This window comes from Lampris incognitus, chromosome 4, assembly GCF_029633865.1.
Source record: "Lampris incognitus isolate fLamInc1 chromosome 4, fLamInc1.hap2, whole genome shotgun sequence".
Lineage (NCBI taxonomy): Eukaryota > Metazoa > Chordata > Actinopteri > Lampriformes > Lampridae > Lampris > Lampris incognitus.
The window spans coordinates 6,275,804-6,294,230 of NC_079214.1; the positions used below are offsets into that span (position 1 = coordinate 6,275,804).

Consider the following 18,427-nt stretch of genomic DNA (forward strand, 5'->3'; position numbering starts at 1 on the left):
GGTGTGTTCTGATGGTTGTACCAGATGTTTCATGTCTGTATGGTAGGGTGTGTTCTGATGGTTGTACCAGATGTTTCATGTCTGTATGGTAGGGTGTGTTCTGATGGTTGTACCAGATGTTTCATGTCTACATGGTAGGGTGTGTTCTGATGGTTGTACCAGATGTTTCATGTCTGTATGGTAGGGTGTGTTCTGATGGTTGTACCAGATGTTTCATGTCTGTATGGTAGGGTGTGTTCTGATGGTTGTACCAGATGTTTCATGTCTGTATGGTAGGGTGTGTTCTGATGGTTGTACCAGATGTTTCATGTCTACATGGTAGGGTGTGTTCTGATGGTTGTACCAGATGTTTCATGTCTACATGGTAGGGTGTGTTCTGATGGTTGTACCAGATGTTTCATGTCTATGTGGTAGGGTGTGTTCTGATGGTTGTACCAGATGTTTCATGTCTATGTGGTAGGGTGTGTTCTGATGGTTGTACCAGATGTTTCATGTCTACATGGTAGGGTGTGTTCTGATGGTTGTACCAGATGTTTCATGTCTACATGGTAGGGTGTGTTCTGATGGTTGTACCAGATGTTTCCTGTCTGTATGGTAGGGTGTGTTCTGATGGTTGTACCGGATGTTTCATGTCTACATGGTAGGGTGTGTTCTGATGGTTGTACCAGATGTTTCATGTCTATGTGGTAGGGTGTGTTCTGATGGTTGTACCAGATGTTTCATGTCTGTATGGTAGGGTGTATTCTGATGGTTGTACCAGATGTTTCATGTCTGTATGGTAGGGTGTGTTCTGATGGTTGTACCAGATGTTTCATGTCTGTACGGTAGGGTGTGTTCTGATGGTTGTACCAGATGTTTCATGTCTATGTGGTAGGGTGTGTTCTGATGGTTGTACCAGATGTTTCATGTCTGTACGGTAGGGTGTGTTCTGATGGTTGTACCAGATGTTTCATGTCTACATGGTAGGGTGTGTTCTGATGGTTGTACAGGATGTTTCATGTCTACATGGTAGGGTGTGTTCTGATGGTTGTACCAGATGTTTCATGTCTGTATGGTAGGGTGTGTTCTGATGGTTGTACCAGATGTTTCATGTCTGTATGGTAGGGTGTGTTCTGATGGTTGTACCAGATGTTTCATGTCTGTACGGTAGGGTGTGTTCTGATGGTTGTACCAGATGTTTCATGTCTACATGGTAGGGTGTGTTCTGATGGTTGTACCAGATGTTTCATGTCTACATGGTAGGGTGTGTTCTGATGGTTGTACCAGATGTTTCATGTCTACATGGTAGGGTGTGTTCTGATGGTTGTACCAGATGTTTCATGTCTACATGGTAGGGTGTGTTCTGATGGTTGTACCAGATGTTTCATGTCTACATGGTAGGCTGTGTTCTGATGGTTGTACCAGATGTTTCATGTCTACATGGTAGGGTGTGTTCTGATGGTTGTACCAGATGTTTCATGTCTACATGGTAGGGTGTGTTCTGATGGTTGTACCAGATGTTTCATGTCTACGTGGTAGGGTGTGTTCTGATGGTTGTACCAGATGTTTCATGTCTATGTGGTAGGGTGTGTTCTGATGGTTGTACCAGATGTTTCATGTCTATGTGGTAGGGTGTGTTCTGATGGTTGTACCAGATGTTTCATGTCTATGTGGTAGGGTGTGTTCTGATGGTTGTACCAGATGTTTCCTGTCTGTATGGTAGGGTGTGTTCTGATGGTTGTACCGGATGTTTCATGTCTACATGGTAGGGTGTGTTCTGATGGTTGTACCAGATGTTTCATGTCTGTACGGTAGGGTGTGTTCTGATGGTTGTACCAGATGTTTCATGTCTATGTGGTAGGGTGTGTTCTGATGGTTGTACCAGATGTTTCATGTCTGTACGGTAGGGTGTGTTCTGATGGTTGTACCAGATGTTTCATGTCTATGTGGTAGGGTGTGTTCTGATGGTTGTACCAGATGTTTCATGTCTGTACGGTAGGGTGTGTTCTGATGGTTGTACCAGATGTTTCATGTCTACATGGTAGGGTGTGTTCTGATGGTTGTACAGGATGTTTCATGTCTACATGGTAGGGTGTGTTCTGATGGTTGTACCAGATGTTTCATGTCTGTATGGTAGGGTGTGTTCTGATGGTTGTACCAGATGTTTCATGTCTGTATGGTAGGGTGTGTTCTGATGGTTGTACCAGATGTTTCATGTCTGTACGGTAGGGTGTGTTCTGATGGTTGTACCAGATGTTTCATGTCTACATGGTAGGGTGTGTTCTGATGGTTGTACCAGATGTTTCATGTCTACATGGTAGGGTGTGTTCTGATGGTTGTACCAGATGTTTCATGTCTACATGGTAGGGTGTGTTCTGATGGTTGTACCAGATGTTTCATGTCTACATGGTAGGGTGTGTTCTGATGGTTGTACCAGATGTTTCATGTCTACATGGTAGGCTGTGTTCTGATGGTTGTACCAGATGTTTCATGTCTACATGGTAGGGTGTGTTCTGATGGTTGTACCAGATGTTTCATGTCTACATGGTAGGGTGTGTTCTGATGGTTGTACCAGATGTTTCATGTCTACGTGGTAGGGTGTGTTCTGATGGTTGTACCAGATGTTTCATGTCTATGTGGTAGGGTGTGTTCTGATGGTTGTACCAGATGTTTCATGTCTATGTGGTAGGGTGTGTTCTGATGGTTGTACCAGATGTTTCATGTCTATGTGGTAGGGTGTGTTCTGATGGTTGTACCAGATGTTTCATGTCTATGTGGTAGGGTGTGTTCTGATGGTTGTACCAGATGTTTCCTGTCTGTACGGTAGGGTGTGTTCTGATGGTTGTACCAGATGTTTCATGTCTATGTGGTAGGGTGTGTTCTGATGGTTGTACCAGATGTTTCATGTCTGTACGGTAGGGTGTGTTCTGATGGTTGTACCAGATGTTTCATGTCTACATGGTAGGGTGTGTTCTGATGGTTGTACAGGATGTTTCATGTCTACATGGTAGGGTGTGTTCTGATGGTTGTACCAGATGTTTCATGTCTGTATGGTAGGGTGTGTTCTGATGGTTGTACCAGATGTTTCATGTCTACGTGGTAGGGTGTGTTCTGATGGTTGTACCAGATGTTTCATGTCTACATGGTAGGGTGTGTTCTGATGGTTGTACCAGATGTTTCATGTCTACATGGTAGGGTGTATTCTGATGGTTGTACCAGATGTTTCATGTCTATGTGGTAGGGTGTATTCTGATGGTTGTACCAGATGTTTCATGTCTGTATGGTAGGGTGTGTTCTGATGGTTGTACCAGATGTTTCATGTCTGTATGGTAGGGTGTGTTCTGATGGTTGTACCAGATGTTTCCTGTCTGTATGGTAGGGTGTGTTCTGATGGTTGTACCAGATGTTTCATGTCTACATGGTAGGGTGTGTTCTGATGGTTGTACCAGATGTTTCATGTCTACATGGTAGGGTGTGTTCTGATGGTTGTACCAGATGTTTCATGTCTATGTGGTAGGGTGTGTTCTGATGGTTGTACCAGATGTTTCATGTCTGTATGGTAGGGTGTGTTCTGATGGTTGTACCAGATGTTTCATGTCTACGTGGTAGGGTGTGTTCTGATGGTTGTAACAGATGTTTCATGTCTACATGGTAGGGTGTGTTCTGATGGTTGTACCAGATGTTTCATGTCTATGTGGTAGGGTGTATTCTGATGGTTGTACCAGATGTTTCATGTCTGTATGGTAGGGTGTGTTCTGATGGTTGTACCAGATGTTTCCTGTCTGTATGGTAGGGTGTGTTCTGATGGTTGTACCAGATGTTTCATGTCTGTATGGTAGGGTGTGTTCTGATGGTTGTACCAGATGTTTCATGTCTATGTGGTAGGGTGTGTTCTGATGGTTGTACCAGATGTTTCATGTCTGTACGGTAGGGTGTGTTCTGATGGTTGTACCAGATGTTTCATGTCTACGTGGTAGGGTGTATTCTGATGGTTGTACCGGATGTTTCATGTCTATGTGGTAGGGTGTGTTCTGATGGTTGTACCAGATGTTTCATGTCTACATGGTAGGGTGTGTTCTGATGGTTGTACCAGATGTTTCATGTATACATGGTAGGGTGTGTTTGGACAACTGTACTGTCCATTGTGTCTGTATTCTACGAACACAACGGACTCTGTATGCAGCCTCTTTCATGTTTACATTGTAGGGTGTGTTCTGATGGTTGTACCAGATGTTTCATGTCTACATGGTAGGGTGTATTCTGATGGTTGTACCAGATGTTTCATGTCTACATGGTAGGGTGTGTTTGGATGGTTGTACCAGATGTTTCATGTCTACATGGTAGGGTGTGTTTGGATGACTGTACCGGATCTCATTGCGCAGAGCTTTGAGCTGGCTCTGTAGTTGCTCGTTGGCCTCTTGCTGTTCATCCAGATCTCTCTGTAGTTTCTTCTTACTGTGTTCCAGACGGTCGATCTCTTCTTCAGCCTCATCCATCTGCCTCTTCAGGGCCTTCAGACGCAGGTTCAGCTTCCAGAGGAACACAACACAGTGAGGGATTCATGTTTCACAGAAGGAAATCATAGCAAACAGTTTGCCACATCGCGATGGAAATCACGAACCACAGTGCCGGCGAAGACATGCATGTGTTTGTAGGTGCGTCTATAACCGTGTTTCCATCCAAGTGTTCCATCCAAAAATGCAAATTTTGTTGTTTTAAATAAAAAAGGTTTAATGGAAGTGGCAAGTATTGAATAAAATCCCCAAAATGTGCCTAGATATTTTTACGCTAGCTTGACCCGGTTAAACCTTATATTTGATAGAAAGAAATGACTGGAAATCCATTTGCTGAATAAAAAATGAAATTCAAATTCAGAATTTGATCACATGATCAACAATGGCAAATGTAACAGATACAGGTGGAGGGGAAAAAACCCTTCCTTTAATAAATGAAAAAGATAAACCGAACAGTGATATTAGATGGGAAACAGCAGTGTAATGCAGCGAATTATTTATTAAATGTGTCCAGGAATAAAAATTTGTGTGCTATGAATCAGTTCTCGATGGCCTCTGTCTATCTGTCTGGCGGATGCTGAAGTGTGGACATATGATGTAGGACACAAACCTTCAGGGATTTATTCACTTCAACAGATCTGATGGAAACACACCATCCTTTTTGGCTTTCAACTTTTTATCGAAATGTTTTTTTCGGATGGAATCAGGAACTCTATGTGCATGTGAGTGTGCATGACAAAGTGTGTACCTGGTCCTTTTGGTCTTGCATTGAGTGATGTTCTTCATCCACTTGCATCATCATCTCCTTCACCTTCCTCTCCAGCCGGCGGTTCGCCAGCTGCAGGTTGGATCGCTCTCTGCAACATCACCGTCATGATGGTGGATTAGCAGGTTGAACATAGCACACCGTTAATAGTGAGGTGGGGGGGGGGGGCATTTAGCTTTGCTATAGCTCATATACATATAAACATGAGTTTCAGGATAACACCAGGAATGTGGAGATGATTTTAACTGATTCACTGATCTGAATCTGATGATGTCGAAGGTCAGATCGCTGATGGGAGTGGATCTGAGGAACATGGCGGTGTCTGAACCTGCAAGTCTGAATACATATACTCTATATTCTGAGACTGAAGAGGTCACTTAAGGCCGTGACGCACCAGGCCGACGGTCGGCCGTCAGCCAATGTCGGGCTGTCGGTGAGCGTCTGTGGCCCTAGTTTTTGCGGTGCACCATTGGCACTAGTCGGACCCCTGTCGGCAGCTTTTCGGCCCTGATTCAGCATGTTGACTCGGCGGCGGACTCCATCGGTGACAGAGATCACTCTGATTGGCTGTTCAGCTTAGCGACTCAGTACACGAGACGAGAAATGGAAGTTACGAAAGCAAGCAAACGACGAAGTCAAGAGGCCACACACAGAAGGCTCTTCTCATTTTTCATCTTCGTCTCACCTGAACATTTCAAGAAGCCGATATTTTCACAACGACCTGGCAATCTGGGATGAAGAAAGTCAGCTGATCAGCACGATTCAGGAGAGGCCAGCTCTGTACGACGTTACAGACAAATGTTATGCCAACCGAGTGGTGAAAACAGAACTCTGGCGGGGGATCGCCAGCACCATTTGCAACGTTTTATCAGAGCTATATTACGACACCGTCTGTAGTGAGCTGTAGTGAGCCAGAGTCGAGTGAAAATGGTAAACAAACACTGCTTTGTTTACGGGTGAGGGTTGATGCTAGATCTAACGGGGTGTAGGCACGGAAGTAGCCGTGATTGGCTGTTGCGTCGGCCAATAGACAGCGCGGAAGCTCGAAGCGCACCGACTTGAAAAAAACGATGCGCACTGAAACATTTAGCTAGCTAGCTTACAACTGACCTTAACATTGCCAGATCGTACTGTAACCCTAACCCTGACCCTAACCCTACCGCTAGCTAACTAACGTTAACTTAATTCGCCATAACTATTGCTCTGTCTGTCGGTCTGGCAGTCAGTGCGCTTCGAGTTTCCGCGCTGTCCATTGGCCGACGCAACAACCAATCACGTCTACTTCCGTGCCTACACCCCGCTGGATCTAGCATCAACCTTTGTATATCCGCAGTCCTGGGTCTTCCGGTTTCAAATTCTGAATGACAAATACAGACTACCGCCACCTGCTGGTATGGAGAGTTATTTCCCCTCACGCAGGCGCAGAACGTACATGCTAGTTAGCCGTTGGCTGTCGTCTTTGTGGTGTGTTCAAGTGCTACTTCCTGGCCCAGACACAGAGGACATGAGTCCGCCTTCGTTGCCGTTAGTTCTCTGATGTCGGTTCGCTGTGTCTGGGCCCTGAGATGAGCGATGAAACGTTTCCCCTCAATAAATGTTGTGCCCAAATGAACTGAGTCACCTTTCTGAGATTCCCTCATTTATCCTCCATCGATGCCTTCTTGCTCCTCCTCTTCACCTCCACCTCAGCACACCTTTTCTCTTTACAGCACGTCCACACCGACGACACATTCGAAAACACCAGTTTTCTGTCTACACTTCCGTTCTGTTTGCAAGATCTTTGCTGTCTGGGGTGAGATGCCAAAGCAATAGAAACACCCCCCCCCAACCCCACTACAGTCTCCTCTATTGGGTATACGCACAAAATCTGAGCCGGCAGTGTTTAGCTGAGATCACATGGCAATCGTACATCGGTGTTTTCAAAAAGCTCCTTTTAAGTGGCTGAAAACGCCAGCATAGCGTGGACGGGTGATCAAAACAGAGAGGGAAAAAAAAGACACGTTTTGAATTAACGGTGTTGGTGTGGACGGAGTCTTCATCTCACCTTTCCTCCCCCTCCAGCCGCTCCTCCAGCTCCTGTATGCGGAGCTCCAGCTGGGCCACCAGACCCTCTTTGTTGGATTTCTGGGAACCCTCTAGGTGGGTCACCCTGCTCTTCAGGTCCTTATTCTGGAAAGAAGACCCCAGCACATGAGGACAAGCACATGACTGACAGCTCACCGAAGGGGAAACGTAAAGAAAAGGGGGTGCGAATGGAGAGGTGATTGAAAATGTAATGGAGGAAACTGAGAAGATGGAGGAATGGAGTTGGGGCTGTGATCTGAGTTCAGGGGCGAACAGACTGAAGAGTAGTTTATTTCCCTGCTTACGGAGGTGTGTGTGTGTGTGTGTGTGTCTGTGTGTGTGTGTGTGTGTGTGTGTGTGTATACCTGTCTCTCCAGGGCAATCTTGTCACACTCCAGGTCCTGTCGGCTGGCTCTCTCCTGCAGTAGATCATTCCTCATCTGCTCCACCTGTCAAACAGTCCAGACAGCGTCACCGCCGCCGCCTCGCACCTCCTCTCAGGACAATTAGAAAACCAGACGCAAGTCTCACATGCAGCCGCAGCACCGAACCGGCCTCGATGTCATGCGACGGACAGGTGGGTCGGGACATAGATGAAGAACTGGATGTTCTTCTTCTAGGGCATTCACGACTGCTGCACATTAGTAGCATCAACTACTCCCAGAGTACTCAAAAGAGTCGAGGAGACAATTAATTAACATCAACGATCGACTCTCGTCAGAAAGGTCTCAGACACAACCACAGTAGAGGGTTAACTAACGTAGGCCGGACCAACCCCAGGCTGGAGGAAATACCAGAGTCGCCGATTAGCTCTGAGAGGCTGTTTACAAATTAGCCACAATCTGGTTGGACAAACCCCAGCAAGCCTGTCTGAGCTGGGGGGGGCTCGTCCGGGTAGCGTAGCGGTCTGTTCTGTTGCCTACCAACACGGGGATCGTCGGTTCAAATCCCCGTGTTACCGCCGGCTTGGTCAGGCGTCCCTACAGACACAATTGGCCGTGTCTGTGGTTGGGAAGCCGGATGTGGGTATGTGTCCTGGTTGCCCCAAACAGTTCGGGGCGCCTGTTTGGGGGCAAGGGGGAACTGAGGGGAACAGTGTGACGCACTACGTCCCCCCTGGTGAAACTCCTCACTGTCAGGTGAAAAGAAGCGGCTGGCCACTCCACGTGTATGGGAGGAGGCATGTGGTAGTTTGCAGCCTTCCCCGGATCGGCAGAGGGGGTGGAGCAGTGACCGGGACGGCTCGGAAGAGTGGGGTGGTTGGCCGGATACAACTGGGGAGAAAAGGCGGGGGGAGGGGGGGGGTAAAAAAAAAATGCCTGTCTGAGCAGGAGATACCGTTTGACTGCAGCAACAATGCGACTGCTTTCTTGCAGGTGTTTTGGTTTAACTAGCGACCATGTACTGGTGACCATGTACTGGCGACCATGTTCTGGCGACCAGGTTCTGGTGACCATGTACTGGCGACCATGTTCTGGCGACCAGGTTCTGGTGACCATGTACTGGTGACCATGTACTGGCGACCATGTTCTGGCGACCATGTACTGGCGACCATGTTCTGGTGACCATGTACTGGCGACCAGGTTCTGGTGACCATGTACTGGTGACCATGTACTGGCGACCCTGTTTTGGTGACCATGTACTGGCGACCATGTACTGGCGACCATGTTCTGGTGACCATGTACTGGCGACCATGTTCTGGCGACCAGGTTCTGGCGACCATGTACTGGCGACCATGTACTGGCGACCATGTTCTGGTGACCATGTACTGGCGACCATGTTCTGGTGACCATGTACTGGCGACCATGTACTGGCGACCATGTTCTGGCGACCATGTACTGGCGACCATGTTCTGGTGACCATGTACTGGCGACCATGTTCTGGCGACCATGTTCTGGTGACCATGTACTGGCGACCATGTTCTGGTGACCATGTTCTGGCGACCATGTTCTGGTGACCATGTTCTGGCGACCATGTACTGGTGACCATGTTCTGGCGACTATGTACTGGTGACCATGTTCTGGTGACCATGTACTGGTGACCATGTTCTGGCCACCATGTTCTGGCGACCATGTTCTGGCGACTATGTACTGGGGCTGCAACGATTAGTCGACATAATCGACGACGTCGATCATAAAAACTCGTCGACGCAGAATTTTAGCTTCGACGCGTCGTATAAAAACAATCAGAGCCAGTAACGTTAACTCAAAACCGCACAAATGTTCATTTGTAACTGCAATGCCCTATAGGAAGTGCTGGGGGCAGTATCGCTTCCATCGTCTGATATAACTGCATTTTGCATGAACGACGAAGAGAAGAAGAAAGCGTATGAACGATGGCGGAAAGGAGAGCGAATGAGGCTAATGAAGAGCAAAAACCAGCGAGACCGAGACTATCAAAAGTCTGGGAGTATTTCACAGATGACAAGCCAAAGAAGTCAGTTAAATGCAGAATATGCAAAGCCGAATTGGCATTCCACAGCAGCACTACGGCGATGCACGAGCATTTGAAACGCAAGCACCCTGGAGCCACGATGATTGCTACTTCGGATCATGGGTAAGTTTAGCTAGTTAGCCACAGTATCGTAATGTTTACGTTAGCTTAAGTTACATGTTGGAAAACAGAACGTCTCAAGGGTGATGCTTGCTAAGCGAACGCTATTTCAGTTATGTGGATTCTGCGTATCCACCAACGAGCTGTATGTAACATTAGCTAAACAGCACCAAGCTTGCAGCATAGCACACTACAGCTTAGAGTTGTTTAGCTCCGTCATTTATCACCGAGTGTCGTGTTTTTGCAGACTGGAGTATTAACTAGCTAAGTTAAGATTGCTAACGTTAGCTAAATGTTAACGGGTTCTAACATTCACTGACTCTGCAGTAACTTACGCTATGAGCTCTAGGTTTCTTTTTTTTCAGTTGAAAAAAATTGAACTTTTTGGGCTAAAGCGCAGGCAAGACTGCAGAGACGGGGAACGTTAGCACCATCTAACATTAGCTAGCTATCTTACTTAGCTAGTCAATCTGCAGTCTGCAAAAACACGACACGGTGCTAACGTGAGCTGTCTGTAGCCTAGACAGTCAACTAGCTTTCACAGTGCGCTCTAATCAGCTGTAGCTTGTCGTAGCGTTAGCTAGTTAGACTGGGTTGGAGCATATCAATAATTCAGTTGTAAGATATTTATTCATTTAAATGGTTTAATTGGTATTAGGCAGTACACTAAGATAAACTGATACCATAGCCTACAACTTGTGATGATAATTAATACAGCTTTCTGTTTTGTTCTCTTTCTATTTTAGTACTAAGCAAAGGCGTGTGGATGAGTTCATCCTGAAGAGAGGCTCATGCACCCCTCAAATGGCTGGAGTCTTAACAGAGAGCATCCTCAACATGCTCGTCAATGACATGAGACCAATATCCATGGTTGAAGATGGGGGATTTAAGCAGATGGTCACCACATTCCATCCAGGTTACACCTTACCTTCCAGAACTCATTTTACTAAGCTTATGGAGGGAAAGTATGAAGCTACTTTTGGTAAGGTTAAAGATGCTCTTAAAGCAACCAAGAACAAGATTGCCCTGACAACTGATGTCTGGACCAGTGTCGCGACAGAGGCATATCTTGGCATCACCTGTCACTTTATAAGTGATGACTGGGAGCTCACTAGCTTCTGCCTTACAACCATGCCACTCGAAGAACGGCACACTGGACCCAACATTGCTGCATGGATTGAGCAGGCTGTGGAAAGGTTTGAGATCCCTCCAAGCAAGATTGTGGCAGTTGTTCATGACAATGGCTCCAATGTCGTACTGGCTGCAAACATCTTGCAGGAAAAACATGGGTGGGTGTCTATCCGCTGTGCAGGCCACACTTTACAGTTGGTGATCAATCGTGCACTGAAACACCCTCAGATCAGTAAAGCACTGGGAGCAGCGAGGTGTCTCGTCGAGCACTTTAAAAGGAGCGAACTGGCTTCAAGCAAGCTTAAGACAAAGCAGAAACAGATGGGGACCCCGGAACACAAACTTGTCCAAGATGTCTCTACCAGGTGGAACAGCACCTATTATATGGTGACTCGCATGCTGGAACAGAGATGGCCACTGACTGCGACTCTGTCTGACCCGGCAGTAACACAGAGAGGGAAACAATACCTAGACCTCAAAGCTGATCAGTGGACCCTGCTAGATGAACTGGCCAAAGCTCTCCAGGCCTTTGAATGTGCCACTGTCTACTTGAGTGGTGAAAGCTATATGACAGTCTCCGCCCTGCCTCCACTAGTCAGAGGGCTTTTGAAGTCCACCCACACTGCCTATAATACAGCTCCTGTGCAGGCCTTCCAGGCGGCTGCTTCAGAGGAGACCACTGCACGCTGGTCAAGAGAGGTCACCATCACAGATGATGACCCAAGCAAACAGATCATTGCAGCTGCACTAGACCCACGATTTCGAAAACTGAAATTCCTGACACCAGAGGAGAGGTTTACTGTTCAGAATAAAGTACAAGCTCTGGCCCTACAGTCCAAGGATGGGAGTACTGTGAATAACCAGCACACCAGTGGGAATGAAGAAGCCACAGCAGCATCAGCTGACAAGGATGCCACAGACTCAGCTGAGGGAACTCCAAATAGGTCTGTTTCAGCTCTCGATTCACTGCTTGGATGTGACTCAACAGACAGTGACAGTGAGACCAATGATGAACAGGATGCACGCAACCAAGCGATCAGTAATGAAGTGCTGATGTACTTCGGAGAGCAGCCCCTCTCAAAGACAGAAAGTCCCCTGTCTTGGTGGAAATTGAATGAGGCAAAGTATCCAACCCTTGCATCACAAGCCAAATCGTTTTTGTGTATTCCAGCTACTTCTACTCCCTCTGAGTGTCTCTTCTCAGCAGCTGGGAACATCACCTCAAAGAAGAGAGCCAGCCTCACTCCAGAGCACGTCGACATGCTCACGTTCCTGCACTGCAATTTAAAGCATTTATGAACTGCATGAGATCAGAGTAAGACACACATATACACACACACAGCTCCTCTCACTCACACACAGCAAACAAAAGACCTACAAGTCTGTCTGATCTGACTCATCCTCCCCTCCTGTTGGAGATGGTGGAGCCTAGTGAGTGGATCCACGTCCCCCTCCTGGACCAGGTTAACAGCCCCATCAGAACCGCGGTGCTGGGGCAGAGGCTGCTATTTTGAGTTACTTTTAAAACATTATTTGCACATTATCTTTACGTTTTGACTTGCACTTTAATTTGCATTGTTTAATTTATTTACTTTGTTTTTATTATGATTGATAATGCATTGACTTTCATTTGTATTTAATGTATTTATTTAGTTTTCATTATGATTGATGATGCATTTGATTAAACAAGTAGCTCCAAAACAAGTTCCAAATTCAAATGTTTCATGAGTCATTATTTTAATTCGCTATGGGATCGTGTTATGTTAAGACAGAGACACAGGGCGACATTCACAGGTGTGCAGACTTAAGCATGTGAGGTAAAACATGCACTGGAGCCCGGAAGAGGATCCGCGCCCTCAGGAAGCAGAGATGGAGGGTGTGAAAGAAATAATCGTTAGATTAGTCGACTAATCGAAAAAATAATCGACAGATTAGTCGACTACCAAAATAATCGTTAGTTGCAGGCCTACATGTACTGGCGACCATGTACTGGCGACCATGTACTGGCGACCATGTTCTGGCGACCATGTACTAGCGACCATGTTCTGGCGACCATGTACTGGTGACCATGTACTGGCGACCATGTACTGGTGACCATGTACTGGCGACCATGTTCTGGCGACCATGTACTGGCGACCATGTTCTGGCGACCATGTACTGGCGACCATGTTCTGGCGACCATGTTCTGGTGACCATGTACTGGCGACGATGTTCTGGTGACCATGTACTGGTGACCATGTACTGGCGACCATGTACTGGCGACCATGTACTGACGACCATGTTCTGGCGACCATGTTCTGGCGACCATGTACTGGCGACCATGTACTGGTGACCATGTTCTGGTGACCATGTACTGGTGACCATGTACTGGCGACCATGTTCTGGTGACCATGTTCTGGTGACCATGTTCTGGCGACCATGTTCTGGCGACCATGTACTGGTGACCATGTTCTGGTGACGGTAGCTTTTGAAAAACCCAGATCTTAAATGATCGTAAATTGAATGTTTATTGACAGTACATATTCACCTGGTCCTTTTTGTCCCACATTATGTAAATTAAACAGTGTCGCCGACAAGAAGCCTTCACGTTTCGTGGTTCTGGTTCTGCATAGTGCTAGTCCTGTCCCGGTACTTTAGGGTAGCCTCACATATACCGCAGCAGACGGTTTTATCTGCTCTGGTAAAGTGTTTCCACACTGCTGACCGTAGTCGAGCAACAGCCATGTTTCTTCCTGCCACAGCGTTGAAGTCACGCACGACAACCACGACGCGTCAACAACCGCTCCCCACAGCGCCCCCAGCTGCATATCTGCTGTATATGCACTGCCACCGCTTCATTACTGCACGGCGCTGAAACCGCAGATGAACGGCTGGTCTGAGCGATGCAGTGTGGACTAGTGGGTTTGAGAGTCCACTGATCTGTGAAACCTGCAGTTTCTCTCATGCACTGCAGAAGACGCCACGCCAGCGTTCAAACCTGACGGCCAATCAGGGTAAATAATACTCAGGGACCACATAAACACCGCAGAATAGCTCATCAGTACATTTAAAGGCTTGTTTTTTTCCTTTACTCAGCTTTCCTCTGATGCAAACCGCTACCGTTCCTAGGAAGACACAGGGCTGAAATCTGGAAAACCCAAAAGGGATTAGGAAACCAAGTTGAACTTTTCGATTCGCTCAGGTCACCTTGTATTGCACCGGTTTAGAAAAGAAGGAAGAGAGAGAGAGACACAGAGACACAGAGAGAGAGAGAGAGAGAGAGAGAGAGAGAGAGAGAGAGAGAGAGAGAGAGAGAGAGAGACACAGAGAGAGAGAGAGAGACACAGAGAGAGAGAGAGAGAGACAGAGAGAGAGAGAGAGAGAGAGAGAGAGAGAGAGAGAGAGAGAGAGAGAGAGAGAGAGAGACACAGAGACACAGAGACACAGAGACAGACAGAGAGAGAGAGAGAGACAGAGAGACAGAGAGAGAGACAGAGAGAGAGAGAGAGAGAGAGAGAGAGAGAGAGAGAGAGAGAGAGAGAGAGAGAGAGAGAGAGACACACAGAGACAAAGAGAGAGACAGAGAGAGAGAGAGAGAGAGAGAGAGAGAGAGAGACACACAGAGACAGACACAGAGAGAGAGAGACAGAGAGACAGAGAGAGAGACAGAGACAGAGACAGACAGAGAGAGAGAGAGAGACAGAGAGACAGAGAGAGAGACAGAGAGAGAGAGAGAGAGAGAGAGAGAGAGAGAGTGGGTGATGGCACCTATTGCTATTGTTGTTGTTGGATATCATAATCGTTGTTGTTGCTGTTATTATAATCATTGTTATGTTGTGTTGCTGTTGTTTTACATGCTTTGGCAATATGTACAAAATGTATGTCATGCCAATAAAGCACATATTGAATTGAACTGAATTGAATTGAATTGAATTGAGAGACAGAGACAGAGAGCGACAGAGACAGACAGAGAGAGAGATAGACAGACAGGGACAGACAGTGAGACAGACAGACAGACAGAGAGAGAGAGAGAGAGAGAGAGAGAGAGAGAGAGAGAGAGAGAGAGAGAGAGAGAGAGAGAGAGAGAGAGAGATAGACAGAGAGACAGACAGGGACAGACAGTGAGACAGACAGACAGAGAGAGAGAGAGAGAGAGAGAGAGAGAGAGAGAGAGAGAGAGAGAGAGAGAGAGAGAGACAGACAGACAGAGAGACAGACAGGGACAGACAGAGAGACAGATAGACAGAGAGACAGACAGGGACAGACAGTGAGACAGACAGACAGAGAGACAGATAGACAGAGAGACAGACAGGGACAGACAGAGAGGGAGAGAGAGAGAGAGAGAGAGAAGGAGCCCGGTGGAGGGGGAGAATGAATCGATACAGCTTGTGATGGCTCCTCTGAGAGGGGAGCTTGGAATCGGAGATATTTTATACCAGTTAGCGGCTGACAGTGGGCCGCGCTCTGTGTAAGTGGAGCTGGCGGCGCTGCAGGAGCTGCAGGAGCAGCAGGAGCAGCAGGAGCAGCAGGAGCTGAGTCAGCAGACCAGAACGCACTGCGAGACTAATCTGCTTTGTGAGAGACGGCAGGAGACCAGCGAGGAGATTACTCTCATTTAGACAGCAGAGCAGCACCTGGTGCCAGGGGAGACGCAGGTGTTCCACTGCACCTCCACCTCCACCTCCCCCATCATCCCCGTGCAGCCCCCACACCTCCACATCCACCTTAACACACACACAAGCACACCAGTACATGCGCACATACACGCACATGCACATATGCAACTGTACACACACACACACACACAAGCAAATACACACAAACACGAGCATGCACACATACACCCACACACAAACACACACATGCACACACATATGCACATGCAGATATGCAACCATGCACACACACAAGCACGCACACAAGCATGCACACATGCGCGCCCCCACACATACACATGCGCACATATGCACGTACACACACATTTGCACATACACAACAATGCACACACACACATGCACGCACAAACTCACATAAGTATACACACACATATACACATAAACACACATGCACATATACACACATACGTACATACACACAGGAACACAAGCACGCACATACACTACCGTTCAAAAGTTTGGGATCACCCAAACAATTTTGTGTTTTCCATGAAAAGTCACACTTATTCACCACCATATGTTGTGAAATGAATAGAAAATAGAGTCAAGACATTGACAAGGTTAGAAATAATGATTTGTATTTGAAATAAGATTTTTTTTACATCAAACTTTGCTTTCGTCAAAGAATCCTCCATTTGCAGCAATTACAGCATTGCAGACCTTTGGCATTCTAGCTGTTAATTTGTTGAGGTAATCTGGAGAAATTGCACCCCACGCTTCCAGAAGCAGCTCCCACAAGTTGGATTGGTTGGATGGGCACTTCTTTGAGCAGATTGAGTTTCTGGAGCATCACATTTGTGGGGTCAATTAAACGCTCAAAATGGCCAGAAAAAGAGAACTTTCATCTGAAACTCGACAGTCTATTCTTGTTCTTAGAAATGAAGGCTATTCCATGCGAGAAATTGCTAAGAAATTGAAGATTTCCTACACCGGTGTGTACTACTCCCTTCAGAGGACAGCACAAACAGGCTCTAACAGGTACTATTTAATGAAGATGCCAGTTGGGGACCTGTGAGGCGTCTGTTTCTCAAACTAGAGACTCTAATGTACTTATCTTCTTGCTCAGTTGTGCAACGCGGCCTCCCACTTCTTTTTCTATTCTGGTTAGAGCCTGTTTGTGCTGTCCTCTGAAGGGAGTAGTACACACCGGTGTAGGAAATCTTCAATTTCTTAGCAATTTCTCGCATGGAATAGCCTTCATTTCTAAGAACAAGAATAGACTGTCGAGTTTCAGATGAAAGTTCTCTTTTTCTGGCCATTTTGAGCGTTTAATTGACCCCACAAATGTGATGCTCCAGAAACTCAATCTGCTCAAAGAAGTGCCCATCCAACCAATCCAACTTGTGGGAGCTGCTTCTGGAAGCGTGGGGTGCAATTTCTCCAGATTACCTCAACAAATTAACAGCTAGAATGCCAAAGGTCTGCAATGCTGTAATTGCTGCAAATGGAGGATTCTTTGACGAAAGCAAAGTTTGATGTAAAAAAAATCTTATTTCAAATACAAATCATTATTTCTAACCTTGTCAATGTCTTGACTCTATTTTCTATTCATTTCACAACATATGGTGGTGAATAAGTGTGACTTTTCATGGAAAACACAAAATTGTTTGGGTGATCCCAAACTTTTGAACGGTAGTGTATACACAGGCACACACAAAGGCACACACGCAAACACACATGCACATTAGCATGCACACACACACACACACACACACACTACTCACTTCACTCTGCCTGCACGAAGCCGGGGTGTTTCCCTGACAACCGGACTCGGCACCATGCAGAACCGGCACCACTTTGTGTCACGAGGCCACTCTTGTCTCTCTGCCCGGGACCTCCTCTTTCATAAAGAACCCCAGTGAGGACAGTTGACTGGCGGGCTCCTCGCCGGCCCTCTTGAGCCTCGCCCGATCACTTCCTTTCCCACCGCTGGATACCCGCCTGTCTAAACGTGGCTCAGCGCCTCTGAACATGTATACGTATGTGTGTTGCTGAGGACTGGAGCCGGTCCTTCTTTTACTTTAGACACCACGTCCTAGACCCAGTCCACCACAGACCGCCATCCATGGCTGAGGCGTTAAATGAGGCACACACACACACACACACACACACACACACACTATAACGGCTATTTCTAGAGCGTCGTCATTTCCTGCCGAGACCTCAGACGCCACCTCGGCGGGGCGGGCGGGGCAGTTAAATCTGAGCCACGGCTGATAACGCCTCCATCGGGGTCTTTCAGGCATTTTCTCCTTGCGCGGGATATGAAAACTCGGCTCGAGCGCGGGAACCAGGCGCGCTCTCGGGTCGCGGCTCCGCCGCGAGAGCTCGCGAGCGAGCTCTCTAACCCGCGAGCCGGAGGCGTTCGGCAGCCTGTGTATTCTGGCCAAGGCCGCGCGTCAGAGGGCCTCTTCCTTCTGTGGCGCAGGACAAACTGGACGGACGCTGTTGCGCCACGCTGGCCGAATGCCAAACCCGATGGTTATGCAAGATCATCTTACAATGCAGCGCCCCCCCCCCCCCTCCCCCGACTCCCCGCTAACCAGAAACCAACTGGGAGCGCTGGACCGGGAGTCTGCAAAGAACGACACGCCCGCACATTCACATCCAAACGGCGGACGAGCCGCCGACACTGTAAACACTGTCGGCTTTGAACGGAGCTCACGGGTCCTCCGGCGGACCGTGAGCCCCGTTCAAAGCCGACACTGTAAACACTGTCGGCTTTGAACGGGGCTCATGGTCCTCCGGAGGGCTCACGGTCCGCC

At 47.5% G+C, this 18,427-nt stretch overlaps 1 protein-coding gene across 3 annotated transcripts in view; it reads right to left on the reverse strand.

Annotated features, from left to right (window-relative positions):
• Positions 1 to 18,427, reverse strand: part of cgnl1 (cingulin-like 1) — a 90,744-nt gene that overhangs the window by 6,152 nt on the left and 66,165 nt on the right. For 2 of the 3 annotated variants that reach the window (XM_056278358.1, XM_056278357.1), the window contains exons 15-18: positions 7,689 to 7,772; positions 7,304 to 7,428; positions 5,242 to 5,350; positions 4,345 to 4,508 (exon numbers count right to left, since the gene is read on the reverse strand). In XM_056278358.1, the coding sequence (XP_056134333.1) occupies positions 4,345 to 4,508; positions 5,242 to 5,350; positions 7,304 to 7,428; positions 7,689 to 7,772 (482 nt within the window). Of the gene's footprint in view, positions 1 to 4,344; positions 4,509 to 5,241; positions 5,351 to 7,303; positions 7,429 to 7,688; positions 7,773 to 17,396; positions 17,732 to 18,427 lie in introns of those variants that run through there. The other variant, XM_056278359.1, reaches the window with a different exon arrangement.